Source organism: Hemicordylus capensis, chromosome 1 (genome assembly GCF_027244095.1).
Source record: "Hemicordylus capensis ecotype Gifberg chromosome 1, rHemCap1.1.pri, whole genome shotgun sequence".
NCBI lineage: Eukaryota > Metazoa > Chordata > Lepidosauria > Squamata > Cordylidae > Hemicordylus > Hemicordylus capensis.
This window is the reverse complement of record NC_069657.1, coordinates 5,004,113-5,022,294: the sequence shown is the minus strand read 5'-3', so window position 1 is coordinate 5,022,294 and position 18,182 is coordinate 5,004,113. Positions and strand designations below refer to the sequence as shown.

General features: G+C 47.1%; 1 protein-coding gene across 7 annotated transcripts in view; it reads right to left on the bottom strand.

The window, feature by feature from the left end:
* Positions 1 to 2,797: 2,797 nt before the first annotated feature.
* The window catches only part of L2HGDH (L-2-hydroxyglutarate dehydrogenase), a 23,760-nt gene continuing 8,375 nt past the window's right edge, over positions 2,798 to 18,182 (bottom strand). For 5 of the 7 annotated variants that reach the window (XM_053254424.1, XM_053254473.1, XM_053254463.1 and 2 more), the window contains 5 exons: positions 17,420 to 17,454; positions 12,728 to 12,895; positions 9,597 to 9,754; positions 8,162 to 8,293; positions 2,798 to 7,077 (listed from right to left, as the gene is read on the bottom strand). In XM_053254424.1, coding sequence (XP_053110399.1) covers positions 6,882 to 7,077; positions 8,162 to 8,293; positions 9,597 to 9,754; positions 12,728 to 12,895; positions 17,420 to 17,454 — 689 coding nt within the window. In that variant the 3' untranslated portion in view covers positions 2,798 to 6,881. The remainder of the gene's footprint in view (positions 7,078 to 8,161; positions 8,294 to 9,596; positions 9,755 to 12,727; positions 12,896 to 17,419; positions 17,455 to 18,182) is intronic. The other 2 variants (XM_053254435.1, XM_053254457.1) reach the window with 2 other exon arrangements.

Here is an 18,182-nt window from a genome sequence, read left to right as displayed (position 1 = left end):
GATCAGGAGTGTCATATACAAACGAAGAACTGAAAACCTCAGATCATAAAACACAGTAAATACCGGAACAATAGGGAGGTGAAGGGGTGGGGTCGACATGTTTTAAATAAATAAATATTTATGTTCATAATATTATAGCATATAAATCTTAATAGGCAGGAATTAATAATTTGTCAAAATATTTTTTTTAAAGTTTAATAATTTATCCCTTTTAAGGAGAGATTTTTCATAGAGATTCTTACTGTTTAGTTTATTGGATGGAAGTTTCTTTCTAACACCTCCTCACATGGGAGCTATGAACAATAAGGAATCTGTCAGTATTGAGGGGGGGAAATCTCTCTTCAGGAGGGATAACTGGATCCTTCTGATAATTTTGCATATGAATGAACAGTTAGGAAGCCACTGATGAAGCCGAAAGATCAAAACGCCTTTGCCTCACCGTATAAGTCTTATAAGAACCGATGTACAGGGCCAGCAAGAGTGTGATTGTCAAAGAGACTATTTTAAGCTGTCTTCTACATTATGTGTTTGTGAACTAGATGGATTAGACTTTAAATTTTTAAGATGTCTTGATGAATAATTAAGTCCTACCTATTAAGATTTATATGCTATAACGTTATGAACATAATTAGATAAGTACTATGTTTATTATTTGTATATGGCAGTCCTGTTTTTCATTCTATGTAAAAAAGGAAAGCATAGCAAATACAAGGCCTCTCTTTTTAGGAGCAATGTTTACACGGCTGTATATCAGCCATTTTTCAATGGATCTGCACCAAATTGACTGGTGTCTCTTGTTTGTGTTGCATGTGGTCAGATACATTTGAATCAACAGTTTTGATTTGGCTTATAACAGCAGAATGCTGAAACAACTCCTCACCTTAACTATACTGGCACTACTGTGCCACTATAATATAATACTTTCTGCTAAAAGCATCCACATGTTCGGCTGGAAGACATCAAAGGAAGCATAGGAGCTGCTCACCATGACTTGCCTGAAGTGTTTTGTGAGCTTCAGGACTGAGCAGAAATGAGGTCTTTGCCATTGTAGCCCAAAGCTCTGTCCACAGAACCCCATTTAACTTAAGGTTCCTCTTTGTGAGGGGTCAAGGGAAACCTAATACACAGAATTAGAAAGTTGGCCAAGGCCTAGTAGATGAAGCCCTTGTATTACGATATGGTATCTTAAACCAAACAAGACCCTTCAGAGGCAGCTGAAGGAAAGCCCCTGCCTAGTGCAAAGAGTCATTTCTTGCCTCAGTGGCTCCTGCTTCCTAATAAATATGCTCATTTGCAGCCATGCAGGTTTGTGGCTGTGCAGCCCAATTATCCATGTTTATTCCAAAAGAAGCCCTTCTCAGTTCAATAGGTTTTATTATAAGTAACTGTGCAGTCTTGGACTTTGTCATGAGCTTTGTCATGAGATGGGATCAGTCCATGGAAATCATCTTTTGCACCTGAAATGAATAGAAATCATAGAAGCACATGTGGCCTGCACAGGAGAGATTCCTGGTGGATTGCCCCCAACATTCCTTTACATCTTTCATTAAAGCTTTCAACAAAGTTCCTCATCAAAGACTTTGGGATAAGGGGACAAGTACATGTGTGGATTGCGAACTGGTTGAAAGAAGGGAAACAGAGGGGAGGTATAAATGGAGAGTTTTCACAATAGACGGAAGAAAGAAGTAGAGTCTCCCAGGGATCTGTAGCAGGACCGGTGCTTTTTAATTTATTCATAAATGATCTAGAAGTAGGGGTAAGGAGTGAGGTGGCCAAATTTGCAGATGATACCAGACTCTTTAAGGTAGTCAAATCCAAAACAGATCAGGAGGAGCTCCAAAAGGATCTCTCCAAACTGGGGGAGTGGGCGACAAAATGGCAAATGCGTTTCAATGTTGGCAAGTGTAAAGCGATGCACATTGTGATGAAAAAATCCCAACTTCAAGTATACACTGATGGGATCTGAGCTGTGTCAGTAACTGACCAGGAGAGGGATCTTTGGGTCATGGTGGACAGCTTGTTGAAAGTGTCGACTCAGTGTGCGGCAACTGTGAAAAAGGCCAATTCCATGCTAGGGATCATTAGGAAGGGGATTGAAAATAAAACTGCTAATATTATAATCACCAGCTGTGATCCTATTTGAGAAAGTCAGACCTGACCTCATCTTTGGTGACATCCAGATTGGACTACTGCAATATGCTCTGCATGGAGCTGCCCTTGAAGAATGTTTGGTCCAGACTGCTGCTGCTAGGGCGCTCATGGGTGCTTCATGAGTATTACACCCATCCTGCAGCAGCTTCACTCGTCTACTTTAGGGCTAGATTCAAGGTGCTGGTCTTAATCACACAGCTTGTGACTGGGGTACCTTTCGAACTGCATTCACCCATATGAACCTGTCAGGGCCCTGCGTTCAGCATCTCCAGCCCTGCTCATGGCCCCACCACTGACAGAGAACCAGTTGGCGGGATTAGCATCAGGGCCTTTTCAGTGGTGGCCTCTTGATTTTGGAATGTCCTCCCAGAAGAGCTTCACCATGCTTCCTCCCTCAATGTTTTTAAGAAACAACTGAAGACATATCTTTTTTGAGAGACTTTTTAATATCTTATCCTCTGCTTTTATCTGGTAGGTTTCTTAAGTGTTTAGCTTTTTGACAACTTTTAATTTCAGTTTTAAAAACTTTTCATCTTTATTGTGGTTGAAGCCTGATCTTTTAACTTATTTAACCTTAATTTTTTAACCCTATATTGTATCTATTTTATGAATGGTTTAAGCCACCCCGAGCAGTAGTGCACTGAAGGCAGGGTATCAATAATTTTATTAAGAATAATATGTCTTAACTTTTAAACATTATCTGTGTCCCATTTCAGACTTTTCCGGTTGCCAGCATGTTTTGGGCTATGTAATTGGCAGTGGTCAGCTCTTAACCATTTGTAGAGAAATACAGTTGTCCCTTGCCAACCGCGAGGGTCCCGTTCCTGGAAACCCTAACGGTTGCCAAGGCATAGGATTACATTATAAACAAGGGGTTAGGGGAATTGCGAGTGCCAAAGTGCCTAAAAACCACCAAAAAAGGTTTTTAAAAAACCCAACAACCCTGAGCCCCAGAAAAGGTCCCCTGACCCTTGGAACAGATCCCCTGAGCCCCAGAAATGACATGGCCAAACACCCCAAAATCACCCTAAACCCTCGCAAATGACCCTCTGATTGACCCCAGAAAATCAGCCAAAAAACAGCTGAATTTTTTTTTAATGGTGCCAGCCACGAATACTCAAGTCGCGGCTGACAAGGGGCAGGGTGACAGTTTGCCAGTCGCAGATACTCAAATATTCGACAACTGTATGTCCAGAGAACCTGTTTTCAGATATCTCTTGTAATCACTGTTATGGTGCTATATACACACACCAAATTCCCGTTTTCCAGATGATGTGGCAATACAGGTTGACATACAGAGCAAGGAAGCACCAGTGCAGTGAGAGATGCTGGCTACCAGCACTTCCCAAGTAACTGCATTGGAGAAGGGGCAATTTTGCACAATCTCCCATTCCCCAGGAAGCCCTCTGTGCCACCTGGAAATATGTCCTTGAAGCAGTGCAGCCCTCTATATGCCAGTCACATTTAACAAGATGAAGCTAAGGTAGTCAATTTCGACTCCTGGCGCCCACAGAGCCCTGTGGTTTTCTTTGGTAGAATACAGGAGGCGTTTGCCATTGCCTCCTCCCACGCAGTATGATATGATGCCTTTCAGCATCCTCTTATATCGCTGCTGCCCAATATAGTACCAGCAGGAATGTGAACCGGCAACCTTCTGCTTGTTAATCAAGCATTTCCCTGCTGCGCCACTTCAGGTGACTTCAAGATGAAGCTACCTGAAGTTAATCTCATCTCTTTTAAACAGGAAGATGCAGAAATAAGCCGTTTCCAGACTTCACTGCTGCTGCTACTATAAACATTTATATATTGCTTTTCAGGGTAAGCAGGGTGCTTTGAGATACATATGAATCACCTTTCAGCTTGCTAGGACATGTAGAAGTACTATGCAGCTATTTTATGGACTGTTTTGGAACTTCCGTTTTGATGAATATGAGCAAACATTCTATTTTCCAAAATTATCTTGTACATTTAATTGAATCTGAAGACTGAATCTGGTCTTCACTGACTCCATGATATTAAGTGCCAGGACTGGAACGTGCTTATCTGGAGTTTAAAAAGTGTCACGGACGCATGTGGGCTAATGGAGGTCCCACTGGTGACACACACACCCCCCACTGCCTTTTTTGTATTTTTTACCCTGGCCTGATCAACTGCTGAACTTTCAGATTTCAAGGGGGCTTCTTATGCTTGTGCATAACCCACAGAGAACTTTCACACTGAAAGTGCTGTTTCAAAGCAGCAAGTTTGTGTTAATGCTCCTAAGAGGCAACTATTACAGCATGAACAACTGTGAACGCCTTCCTTCTAAACTATGGATCTATGGAACACTGGCAGCTGTTTTCAATAAGGGAATGTACTAATTCTTTCTTGTGATGGAGCGGGGAAGCTACACTTTCACAAGGAGCCAACAAAATGCCATCTACTCAACAGGGATAAGCTGCCTCCGCATCCCACTTCCAGGTGGGAAGAGCTTTGCAAGAAGTGGAGAACTTCCTACATCGTAGGAACAACCTGAGGTTGGCTTTCACGGCTGCAACAGGTTTCAAGTGTGGTTTTAAGGGCATTAAGTGTTCCTGCTCCACAAGGCTAGACTCTCATTAACTGGACTGGGAAGGTAGGGGTGTGTGTGTGGGACTGGTCCGTTCCAACCTTGGGTCCCTCACCACTATCACTCCATTATCTGCAGCCACAATGACTTGGGGGGATCATGATAAGAGTTGTAGTCCAACAACATCTGGGGACCCAAGGGTGGGGACCTCTGCTCTAAGACCACAGCATGACAGGGGAGGAAATGTAGAATGCAGATAACTGGGTTACTGGAAGCCATTTGGAGATAAAATGCAAGGTACCACATGCCACAATTTAGTGAATAAGCAACTTTATACATCCCCTTGTCCATCACCCTTCATTCAAGCAGCCATTTTCCCATCCCACAACCACTCCGTGTATTGCAGCAACAGGAGAGGGTTTTTTTTTTTGGCATAAATTCAGCTTCTAGCAACAGAGCTGCCAATCTGGGCTGACCTCTGCTCAGCCTTACACCCCTCTCTACATTTTATTTTACAAAAATAGCCTGTATTTAATTAGGTATGATTTTTCACTACTACTATTTATGCTGATATTAACATGGCTGAGGTGTGCAGAGCAGAATGATTGTGTGCATATGCAAATTTAGTCAGGACATGAAAATGAGGGGTGACCCATCAGACCACCTGGCTGGAGAACGGCCCGAGGTGCACCAGCAGCCTCAAAACAAAAGTAGAGGCACCTTTGAAAGTGGCTCTTTATTTAGCAGGGGGAGAGCAACTGTCCCCATCCATCCCAGCACAGCATCTCTCCAGCGACTGTTGCTGGTATCTGTCTTATGTTTCTTTTAGATTGTAAGCCCTTTGGGGGCAGGGCTCCATCTTATTTATTATTTATCTATGTAAACCACCCTGAGCCATTTTTGGAAGGGCAGTATAGAAATCGAAACAAAACAACAACAAGGACAGCAGTCCTTTAGTTGTGGAGTCAGACCATGATTTGCTTGAGTGTTTTATTTGCTTCCACTACTGGGCTCTTGCACAGTATTTCTCCCAGGCATTTCAGTGCCGTTTGGGCAACAGAACCTCCCTCTGAACTATGGCCACAGTTTGCGTCCAGAGCCCTCGTCAGCATTGGTATGCTAAGGTGGAAGGGTGCAAAACTAAGCTGGTACCTTTTCCTGTGGACTCCTAGCATGACTTCTCCACCGACGGCACTGCCATAATTGCCATGGCTTGCGGAGGGGCTTGGCATGGACAGGCAGGAACTGGCAAGAGTTGTGAGTCAGCTGGGCACAGGACAGACACTCCTCCTTGTTCAGAAGCCAGGTGGGATTGCACAGCCATCTCACGGAGTAGTGGGTAACACCTTGCTCTCTCTTATTCAGGCAAATCCAAGAGGGAGGGGAGTGGAAGCCCCCTTTGGACCACGAGAGCTCAAGAGGGAGGGCTCGGCCTGGCCCGCTTCCCACTCAGACATCCAGGAGGACCTTGTTATCTGCGGATTCACGGATCGCGGCTTCTAGTATCTGCGGGTGGGTCTTAGAGACCCAGGCCAGTTTCCTCATCTGCAGTACTAAAAACAGACCTTTTTTGCCTATCTGCAGCTCCTGGGCCAACTTCCAGGGACATTTCCGGTCCAGAGGCAGCACGGAGCCCTTTTGTGGCTTGTGTTTACAAAAAGGAAAAGGAAAAAACCTGCAAAAATCGGCCAATTTGCGGGTTGGGAGGGGGCATTGCTGGAGAGCTAGGTATGGTGTCACATTCCATGTATTTCAGCTTCCCACCCATGTTTTTTCTGATTCTTCTGTGTGTGGGAACCTAACCCCCAGATTCCCATGGAGTTAAGAGTTTGTTATTCGTGGTTTCTGTATTTGCTGCTGTAGGTGAGAACGGAATCCTGTACAGGGATAATAATTTGCTGGCGTTTCAAACAGTCTCCTGGGTCTATCATGGGCCAATCTCCCCGGCCAAATTAACATGGCATTCAAAGGACCTCTGGGCCACTTTATATGGCATAAATTCTGAGATTTGGTACACAGCCAAGTTTGAGGCCCCTGCAGCAGGTAACCCTGATTCCAACAACCCCCCTCCCCCCCAAAAAACCCCAAGCAACCTTCCCTTGTGTTTCCTGAATTGCCACACTTCAGTCACTGTGTCTAAGCACACAAGAATCGGAATAGGCCTAACCCTCCCGTGTTCCAATCACAGTTCAAATCTTCGCTCCACCTCGTCGGCGATCATTTTTGCAATGGCAAGGGAGGAAGTAGCAGCAGGCGAAGGAGCATTTCTGACATGAAGAATCCGGCCTCCAATGTCTCCGGTGCCTCCATCAAACACAAAATCATCTATCAAGTTCCCGTCACTGTCCAAGGCCTGAGCTCTGACGCCAGCTGGACCCCTGTACAAAGAGAGGGGGGGAAGGGCATTCAGACCGCACAAGATGGAACTGGGATTATTCCTCTATCAGTGCTACTGCAGTGAAAGATTAATTGCTGGGGCTGTTTGCCTAGGAGTGAATGCAAATGTGCCAGTGCACAGGTTTGGGATGGTTCAAACCTGCCTTTACCAGTCTCAAGAAAGACCTCATTACGTACATTACGTTTTTTAGGCATATGCCTAATTTGAGAATAGGGAGGGGCCTCAGCTCAGTGACAGAGCACATGGTTTGCATGCAGAAGGCCCCATGTTCAATCCCTGGCACCTCCAGTTTAAAAGCACCAGGTACCAGGGGATGGGATAGTTGCCTGCCTGGGACCCTGAACAGCCTCTGCCAGTTCAAGCAGGTAACTAGGCTACATGCACTAATGGCCTGACTCAGTGTACGGCAGCATCTTATGATTTACTCATGTGCACAGGATTAAAGCCTTAGCATGGAATTAGACAGAGCTGCCATATACTGAGTCAGACCCTTGGTCCATCTAACTCAGTGCTGTCTACAATGACCAGCAGCGGCTCTTCCAGGTTTCAGGCAGGAATCTTTCCCAGCCCCACCAGGAGATGCTGCCAGGGACTGAACCCAGGACCTTCTGCATTCAAACAGATGCCCTACTGGTGAGCTACAGACCCATCCCTATAAAGGGGAATCTCTTACAGCAGAAACTGATATAGTCACAACTGATATAGCCACATATAGTCACGTATCCTAATGCAAAGCCAGGTAGACCCTGCTTAGCAAAGGGGACGATTCATGTTTGCTGTCGCAAGGCCAGCTCTCTTCCCCTGCAAGGGAGAGCGAGAGAAGGAGCGAGGAGGCACAATTTAGGAGGGCAATCGTGCCTCTCCCATCATGTCTAGGTTTGGCATTAGCCTCCATTTTTACCAAGGAACTCCCTCTTTCAGGTCATCTTTTCTGAAATCATCCAACTTAATGATGTGAGGGGAGGCAGGGCGGAGCTGAAGACATCAAATGAATCCTGCAAGTTTTAAGCTCTTTTTAAAAACACTATGTAAATCATATAAAGTATACTAGGTATATACTTTACCGAAGTATGTCATTGATGGTCACTTCGGGTATGAATTTCTGGAGCTGCTTCACTTGTGCACTGAGGAAACATGCTCTGTACATTTCTCCTATTCCGTATGAGAAGTTCCTGCCCACCAGCTTCCACAAGCCGCTGGGGAGAAAAGGAGCACAGCTTGCTGTGACCACAGCCAGTGGCCGCCAATCTGAGCACTGGACTGTCTCCACTCATGTCCTCCTAGAAACAGCACACCCTTCCACATATTGGTTGCCCTTCTGAGGTTCTCCACTGGTCTGTCCCTGAATGAATGACTACAGCGCCACATCAACATATGTAACAAACACGATGCCTACTTTAAAAGAAGCCTGGAATTAATAGTCCTTTGTAAATCCAAACTGTATTTTACTTTTGCTGGTTCCTCCACTGCTGCTACTAAGCACCGACCTCAACCACCAGCATGCTGAGCACAAGACAGCGGCCAGAAGTACCGGGGTGATGTGCAGTTGTTATCTCAACCACTGCATGGTCCCAATCCTGGATTTGCTAAATAATGTGAATTTGAGGGTGGGGGGATCTGTAGGAGTGCATAAGGGGGTAGGTGAACAGTCCTACCCACGGACTCTTCCTGCTTCCCCCCCCCCCCGCCCCAGACCATTTTGCTCCTAGATGGGCTTAATTTTAGTTTTGGAGCCTAACTGGGATACAAACAACCAAATGCACCTGGGGGAGAGGAATTTGCAGGGTTGAACACTGCCTTCCCACCCGCCAATTATCTCCACCCAGTAAATGTCCCTCTGACCTTGCACCTGCAGGGCTGGAAACCATTTTTCCATTGAAACACTGATGGTCGAGGTCTGCAGTGGGTATTAGGAGTGTGTTAGGCAAGAGGACAGGTGGGAGCAGGAGAGGAGCCATTATGGTTCAGGACGTTTACAATCAGGGTTGCACAACTTCGGCCCTCCAGCTCTTCTTGTACTACAACTCCCATCATGCCAAACCACAGTGACCAATAGGGATGATGGAAGTTGTAGTCCAACATCTGCAAGAGGCCCCAAGTTGTGCAGCCCTGCCTTAAATGAAGAGAGGCAGGTAGTGATGGGAATGCTTATGTTGAACAGTGTGAGGGCCCAAACAGGAAAACAGAGCCGAGGAGGAGGAGAGCTTTGAACATGAACTCAAGAACAGAGTTGGTGCGGAGCATGAAGAGGACTAACTGAAGTGGTGATGCAACACCACCATAGCCACAGGAGAGAACCATGTCATTAGCAGAAATATTGCCCATTTGCAGCTGCCTCGCTGGGAGCCCCACAAGCAACAGGCCCCTGTCAGTACAGCCCTCCGTGGTCCCCCTCCGCCACACAAGACTCTCTAGGATGCTCACCGCTCACACTCCAAGCTACAGTGGGGTTGGCTTGGGAGGGGAGCCAGCTCTCAGTATCTGAAGAGAGGAGAGTACCTGTAGGCAGCTGCATCCATAAAATCTCGCAGGCTGAAGTCATAAAATCTGTAGCCCTCTCGTTTGAAGGCAAGCACAGCATTAGGCCCGAGCCAGACGCTGCCATCCATCCTCGGGGTGAAATGAATGCCCAGAAACGGAAAACGGGGATCAGGTACCTACAAAAGCAAAGCACAAGACATACACTCTAAAGATAAACTCATCTGAAATAAATGCCAAGTACTCCCCTCTTCTATCTCTGCACCACATTTGGTGGGTGGCGGCGGGGGGGGGGCACACTGTATGCCTGGATGTCAGTCAACCCACAGAACTGGAAATGTCCTGAGGGTCCCATTCTTAAGTACACGGTCGATGCACCAAGTCTGAACCACCAAGACGTTCTCAATTTAAATTCAATTTGAGCATCACTGTCTCAGTATCGTCTTTGCGGACAATACCACCTGTACACTCCTGCAGCCAAACATATACTACTAATGTTGATGAAAATAACAACAACAAAATTAAAAAACCTGCCAAAATGGATTAGGATCAATCAGCTATGTCTCCGTGAGACTCTGAAATAGATTCTATGTGACTGGTCAGAAGTAAGGGAGTCTTAGGGAGGAGAGCTAGTCTTGTGGAAGCAATCATGAATTGTTCACTTCACTAAGCAGGGTCCACCCTGGTTTGCATTTGAATGGGAGGCTATATGTGTGAGCACTGTAAAACATTCCCCTGAGGGGATGGGGCCACTCTGGGAGCAACATCTCTGTGCTTGCATGCAGAAGGACCCAAGTTCCCTCCCCGGCAGCATCTCCAAGATAGGGCTGAGAGAGAGACTCCTGCCTGCAACCTTGGAGAAGCCGCTGCTAGTCTGTGTAGACAATACTGAACTAGATGGACCAAGGGTCTGACTCAGTATATGGCAGCATCCTATGTTCCTAATCCTTCCTTTCAGTGTAATGTCACTGATTTATTTATTTAATAACATTTAAAATTCTGGCAGAGCTCCAAAGCAAAACACAAACATTAAGAAAAAAATCAGGTCGTCATAAAAAAACAGCCTACAGAAAGAGAGGATACAGCATAAGAACCTCAGAGAGAACAAAAATTAATTCCAGATGGAGGCCTGCCTAAGCAAGATGGTCTTCACAAGTCTACAGAGATGTGAAAGGGAGGCAGCTAGTTGGGCTTCCCAAGGGCGGGAGTTCCAGAATGGAGGAAGGCCTGTTCCCACATGCCCGTTAACTGCCTCTCAAGGCAGTGGTGGGAAGTGGAGCAGGCCTCCCCTGACCTTTGCAGGCAAGCGAGGTTAGGCGATCCTCTAAATCACCTGGGCCCAAACCATTTACAGCTCTCAAGGTGAGAGCCAGCCCCTTTGAACCGGGCTCAGAGACACAGCAGGAGCCAGTGCAGACTGAATAATGGCAGAGTTCCGTGCTCCTCCGAAAGGCAGGCCCCACTCAGCAGAATTCTGCACCAGATGCAGGATCCAACCACTTTTCAAAGGCAGTGCCACATACAGCGCATTGAAACAGTAAACTGCCTCGGAAAAGCGTTTGGATCCTGCAGTGGGTGCAGAATGCTGCGGTGGGCGGCCTGCCATTCAATGGGCAGCAGCTGTGTTTAAGACAGAGAACGTCTTCTTCTTCGCTAGGAGCTGCCCATTCAGAAAATCCGGGGAGCTCCCTGCTTTGCAGTCGCCACAGGCTTGTCCAGTGGCTACTCAGGGAGGGGCCTTTTCTCGTGGCACATTGAGGCTTTGGAATGCGCCCCCTGCTGAAATAAGAGTCTCCCCTCTTAAAAAGATCTTCAAGACACATCAATTCATCCAAGCTTTATAGAATCCCATGTCTACAAAGTTAGATTTGTAGCATTGTGGATTGTTTTATAACTCTTTTCAATGTTCTAATTCCCATCTTAACTTACGTTATATTTGTTGTAAACTGCCCAGAAACTTGCACTGTGGGCGGTATACAAACATACTATATAAATAAACAAATACACTAAATAAACAAGCAGCATCCAGATATACCTTTTCCAGGAATGGGGTCAGCTGGCAGACAAGTGGAAGCTGCTCCTGGCCCCAGCCATCACCAGGCCACCCAGAAGCAAGGCTGGGCCCAGGAGCACCCCCAACCGACAAATCTGGTTTTCAGGGAGAGCTGCACCCCACCCAAAGCAGAGCTTCACATCAATCCCACAGGAGCTTCCCTACTGACCAAGAGCACTTCCGTCTTGACTGGATGATGTCTTAGTTTGTTAGCCAGCATCTAGCCCAAGACAGACCCCAGGCATCGATTCAGTACCTCCACTTCCTCCCTGGAATCCGATGGGGGAGAGAGGTGGAGCTGGATGTCGTCTGCATACTAGTGATCCCACACTCCACCAGTGTTCCTCTAAGGTAGGGATTCTCAACGTTGGGTCCCCAGATGTTATTGGACTTCAGCTCCCATAATCCCCAGCCCAGTGGCCTTTAGTTGGGGATTATGGGAGCTGAAGTCCAGTAACCTCTGGGGACCCAAGGTTGAGAATCCCTGCTCTAAGGCATGCACTCACAGTTTTTTATGTCCACTCAGTCAATTGAAGATCCCGCTCACATTGAATAAGAACGTAAGAACATAATCAGGAAGGTCCCACTCTGAATGCATGTGCGCACACAATGCCTTGATACTGCCGTCCAGAACAAAACTCATTCCGCACACAGATGGAAAGAGAGAGAGGGCGAGAGAAAGAGAGAACACTGCACTCCTCCTACATACTGGTGATCCCACGAGGCATGGGGCCCCCCAGGCGGCTGCCTCCCCTTGCCTAATAGTAGTTACGCCCCTGCTGGTCCCTATTAATTTAACCATCACAGCTTTTTCTCTCAAAGAGCTGCGGGAGCTCCAATCTTGTGAGCAGCCAATGAGCGCTCTAGCAGAACTGCCACAGCCAGGGCTCCTTAGAGGTAAACCATGACAGCTAAACTGGCTTAGCTTTGTAGTGTGACTGTGCCCTGAAGAGTGTGAGCACGCCTCCCCGCCCTAGGTCTTCTGCAAAATGTAGTGTGCGGTTAAATAAATAGGAAAGAAAAAGCACAAACAAACAAACATGAAAAGAGGTTTCCTTAGCTCTTGCTGCGGAAATCGCCAAGCAAATGATGTACGTACTGGGTAAATATTCCCTCTAACCAAATAGCACTTCTCTGGTTTCAGCACCAAATAATCACCCCGGAAGGGCACAATGCGGGGCTCGGGGCTGCAGCCGCTGATCTGAGAGAGGCGGTCCGAGTACAGCCCTGCACAGGACACCAGGTGCCGGCAGCAGATTTCCTCCCCCTGCAACAGAACGAGAAATCCACCCTCATCAGAGGGAAGTGTCCCCAACACAGAGAAGCAGCCAGCCCTCCTCCGCCCCCACAATTCCCACCCAACTCTGGCCTTTTCCGATGAGGCTGTGAGCCTGCAGGCCACTGCGCGGAGCGAGGCATGGCGGGACGGACTCTGACCAGTCCCAAAGGACAGGGAGCAGCATGCAGAGTCTGGGGGTGGGGTGACTCTCCAGGACCTGGGAGAGCTCCCCGGAAATGCTGCCCCAATGCTGCCCCCAGTTCTTCAAGCCTGAAGCCTCCTCTGAGAGCTAGCAAGATTTAAAAGGGGCAGAGCTTCCACCCTGCACGTTGGTGTCCTTGGGCAGCCAGCAGATGCCTGCCCTTCGTCTCTTCAGTTGAGCGACTCCAGGGGCTTGGGGCAGTTGGGGAAGGGGGCAGAGCTGCAGCTTCAGGTGCCCAAGCTCTGAGGCTGACCTCTTCCTCGGACTGAGCCTTGAGCGGATGGGGGAAATACGGGGCCCTTGGCATGGACCCCTCGGTCCTCCACATGCCAAAGGCCTCTTCTGCATGAGTGTCACTATCCGAGAGAGCCGGGACATGGCATGGACATCCTCTCTGTCAGTCAGTCTGCCTCTTCTTCCTCCTTGGGGCCCTCTTCAGTTCCTCTGCTGCCCTTGTCTACTCCTTTCATGCATCTGACTGTCCCTTCCGCTTGACTTCAGTCCACCTCTCCTTCCCAAATCCAACACTGATTTTAAGAACCTCTAGCCAAGCACCAAGCTGTTTCTTTCATGCCGCGTCTTGCACGTTTTGCTGGCCCAAGAGAAACACTGAATATTAGGACCAGTCATACGTAGCAACTACAACAGCCAGAACAGGTACACTTCCATTGATAGTAGTAGTGGCTCATACCAACAAGAGTATGGGGGTCATCAATGGAGGCGCAGCTGCCTTTGGTTCCTGGCAGCTCGGGTTCCATTTTTGCCATTCCATTTCCCCCCCCCCCATTTTTAATGGAACAAAAGAACAGCCCTGCCGGATCAGGCCCAAGGCCCATCTAGTCCAGCATCCTGTTTCACACAGTGGCCCACCAGATGCCGCTGGAAGCCACAGGCAGGAGTTTGTCTCCAGATAATCTCTTGGGCTGAACCTAGAGGAGAGCTGGTCTTGTGGTTTCAAGCATGACTTGTCCCCTTAGCTAAGCAGGGTCTACCTTGGTTGCATATGAATGGGAGACTTGATGTGTGAGCACTGTAGGAGATTCCCCTCAGGGGATGGAGCCACTCTGGGAAGGGCAGAAGGTTCCAAGTTCCCTCCCTGGCAGCATCTCCAAGATAGGGCTGAGAGAGACTCCTGCCTGCAACCTTGGAGAAGCCGCTGCCAGTCTGTGAAGACAATACTGAGCTAGATAGACCAATGGTCTGACTCAGTATATGGCAGCTTCCTATGTTCCTAACGTCTTCACCTCCAGAGCATACTCTGCGGTGTGAGGCATTTAATGTTTCTTCTCATACCCCTCAACAGACTGAAAGGAGCAGTGAGCTTGTAAAAGAAGGAAGGACCTGATTGTCTCAAAACAATTCACCATGTCACCAGAACATGTTCTGTCTAGAACTTGTCTGCTGTATTTCAAAAAGTAGACAAGCTGTCATGATGTATGGCACATGTTGCTTGGTGCTAACAGCAGCATTCATGATAATATCAAGTCCACACTTATCGTACAAGAGCAGGCTGGTAACTGCTTTGAAATCAATTTACGCATAATTATTTTGTTTCTATTCATCACACATCTGTGTGGTGTGGAATGCTTCTATGAAGCAAATGGTCTCTATGGTGACATAAACAAGCAGTAAAACTTCACATGATTAACAATCTGTGTTGTGTATATCCAGCACAAATGTTCTCTGCTCCGTTCGTCAGATTTAAAAACAAAAACATTCACACCAATTCTCTAGTCTGAAATTGCATCTTCTTTAGAGCTACAGCTCTGTTGTCCTAAAGTACAGAGCTCAGCAAACAAAGGAAACAATTATGGTCATATTGAGCAACTATTATGAAACTTCCTGAAAATTGGCCTCCTTTTAAGTTGGGTATCTGGTCAAAATCTATGCAAACGTTTGACCAACTTCTGCAACCAAATGTGGTCAGTTAAACTAAAGCTCATTGTACTGAGCTGTTGGGAGTGTAGCTGGATGAAGTAATAAACTGGGACAATCCTTCCCATGGTTCCCCTTTCTGGAAAGATTTCAGGAGCTTCCATAGTGACAGACACAGGGAATACTGATTATTCCCAATAGCTTTTGCAGTCATAAAAAGATGTTTCCTTGTCTTATAGCAGCTTATGGGAAGAAATATTTCATTTTAACATAGGCCGGGCTACCATCTGGCCGTGGGCTCTGGCCCAGGGTGGGGGAAATCTACGGTTAAGAAGCCAACTTCATTCAGCTGCTGCTGGTGGTCAGCAGGACAGATCGAGAGCTCTTCATGGCTCCTGCTGTTGCAGCAGGATATTCCTATATCTGGGCCAGCAAAAAAGACCCTGAGGGCCAGATCTGGGCCCCGGGCCTTATGTTGTGCAGGTCTGGTCTAAGGTTCATCCAAGGGCCCATAACCAACCCCTGGGGCCCTGCTTAAAAAGATGGCAGCTGCCAGTGCGGCCACTAGGTGGCACTCCAAGCTGTCGCTGCTACTGCTGAGGCATAAAGGCAAGCCTCCCACAAACCCCTGCAAAAGTTTACAGTAGCCCAGAATATTATTTGGGGCAGCTGCAGGGGCGTAGCAAGGCTGGAGTGGGCCCCGAGAGAAGACTTCAAAATGCCCCACCCCCACCCCCCGAAGCTCAGCTCATGAAGTAAAGAAATCTTAAGTGAGGCTGAATAGCGGTAACAAAAAGCAGAGTAAGATGTATATATAATTGTGGACGATGCAAGTCATGTAATGGTCCTAGAGAGAGACGTGCTCTTCTGGTAGCTCCAGGTCTTAATGCTCACATCAATTTTGGAGGATGAACACAACTGAAGGAAGCCCAGGCGAATGCACGGCTGGGGGAGTCAGTCATGTGACTTGCCTCTGGGGGCCCCCCCAGGCAGTGGGCCCCCAGACAACTGTCTCCCCTTGCCCTATGATAGTGACGCCCCTGGGCAGCTGCCATGAGAGCCACCATCTTCCTTAATGTATTACTCAATAACCTCGTATCCTGTGATTCAATGGTGGGGTTAGGAACTGCATTATGGGTTTTTTAAAAATGGAGGCTGCCCCCCCCCCCACTCAGAGGCCTGCAAAGGCACTTGGCCAGGGGTCTCATGAAGCCGGTGCCGGCACAAACAAAGGGCTGTGCTGCTGGGATCCAGGGGTTTATGCTCTCTTTTTAAGGCCACTTCCAGACCCTGCTCTGAAGCGGCTTTAGCTACGAGTCTTGTGGTGAAATGTGATTGATCTATAAGGAGACAGAGGGTGGAAGAGTCAATGGCTGAATGGAGACAGTATCTATGAGTAGCCATGCTTTCTGCAAAAGACGTCATCTCTGATATGAGCCATTTGGAAATGGTTGTGAAGATGCCTGAAATAACAAACATCTGTCTGTATGAGAAAGATGACTTTATTCCCAACAGCTGTTAAAAGAGCTGTTCAGCAGTGGAGCAGTTTGCCTGGGGCAGCGGTGGGCTTTTCTTCCCTGGGGGTTTTCAAACAGAGGTTTTCAGCTATCCCCTGCTGACAAAGAGGCACCTTTTAAAGAGGTGATTCTCTTTATTGAGCAGGGGGAGAGCAACTGGCCCTATCCATCCCCAGCACAGCACCCCTCCAGTGGCTGTTGCTGGCTGGTCTCTCTCTTACGTTTCTTTTTTATTATTATTGTGAGCCCTTTGGGGACAGGGAGCCTATCTATCTATCTATTTATTTAAACAAACCGCTTTAGGAACTTTGGTAGAAAAGCAGTATATGAATATCCGTCATATTGGTACAGGCCAGACAGCTGTCTGTCAGGGATATTATAGGGGATTCCTACACTGGATGGACAGAAAGACCTTAAGGTTCCTCACAACTCTTTAAGTTTTTCTCCATTCAACAGTTCTGGTGACAAAAACAGGGGCTGGAAACCAGACTAAGAGACTCAACAGTACTACTCAGGGCTTGGGACTCTATAAGGACTGCTTAATTTCAACAGGACTTAGGAACATAGGAAGCTGTCATATACTGAGTCAGACCATCAGTCCATCTAGCTCAGTATTGTCTTCGCAGGCTGGCAGCAGCTTCTCCCAGGTTGCAAGCAGGAGTCTCTCTCCGCCCAATCTTGGAGATGCTGCCAGGGAGGGAACTTGAAACCTTCTGCTCTTCCCAGAGCGGCTCCATCCCCTGAGGGGAAGATCTTACAGTGCTCACACTTCTAGTCTCCTCTAGTAAATTTAGTCAGGATGTTGGTCAGTATTTGTAATCAAGTCATGTGTTTGTATTGCTAACCCAGAAATTTTCATCTTTCCTTAAACAAAAAGATGAAACATGGTGCATTTGGGGGAAAAAGACCTGAACTTACCTTTGAATTCCGAACAACGACAGGGTATTTTATCCCTATAAAGAATAAGATAACATGATCAAGTGGTTTATGAAACAGTTGCCTTCCTGGTGCACAACATTAGATCCAACCAATCCAATGGTTCTTGCAAGAAGTGGGCCTCCCAGGAAGGCACAGAACATTGCCTTGGGGGATCCATTCTCCTTTCTAACCTGGGGTCAATGACAAACCTATATGGAACCCATATGGGGGTAACCCTATACTCCTTCCATGGTGCCTTCTAGAGCATGCTTTGGGCCTATGGCGGGCCCACATTCCTTCTTTTTCTCTTTGATTTTCTTGAACCCAGTTAATACATTTAGCCCATAAACTTCAAGTAATCAGTACTGTATGTCATCAGCTTAAGAGCAGAGTGAAACAGAAAAACCCATCAGGCAGATTCAAAGACCTAGGCCAACTCATATACCAGCAAAGCCTTGTCCTCTGAGGTTTGCAATAAGACAGTTTCAAACTTCAGGGGGCAGATTTCTGAAAAGCTGGGGACCATTTGACCCTCCCTTTTCAGCCCCCTCCCACTCCCCACTGTAATGGAGACTGTGATGGAGACATTTTCTAAATATCAAAAGATAGTGGGATGATACCTTATACTAAACTTTGAAGTGGTCAAAGGTAACACTTCATTGTTTGATGGTATTTTAGAGAAATGTTTCGGAGAAATGCTTTAAAGCCAAGAAGCAGTGCTATTTTACCGGATTTTAAAAAGTACTTACCACTGATTTTCTGT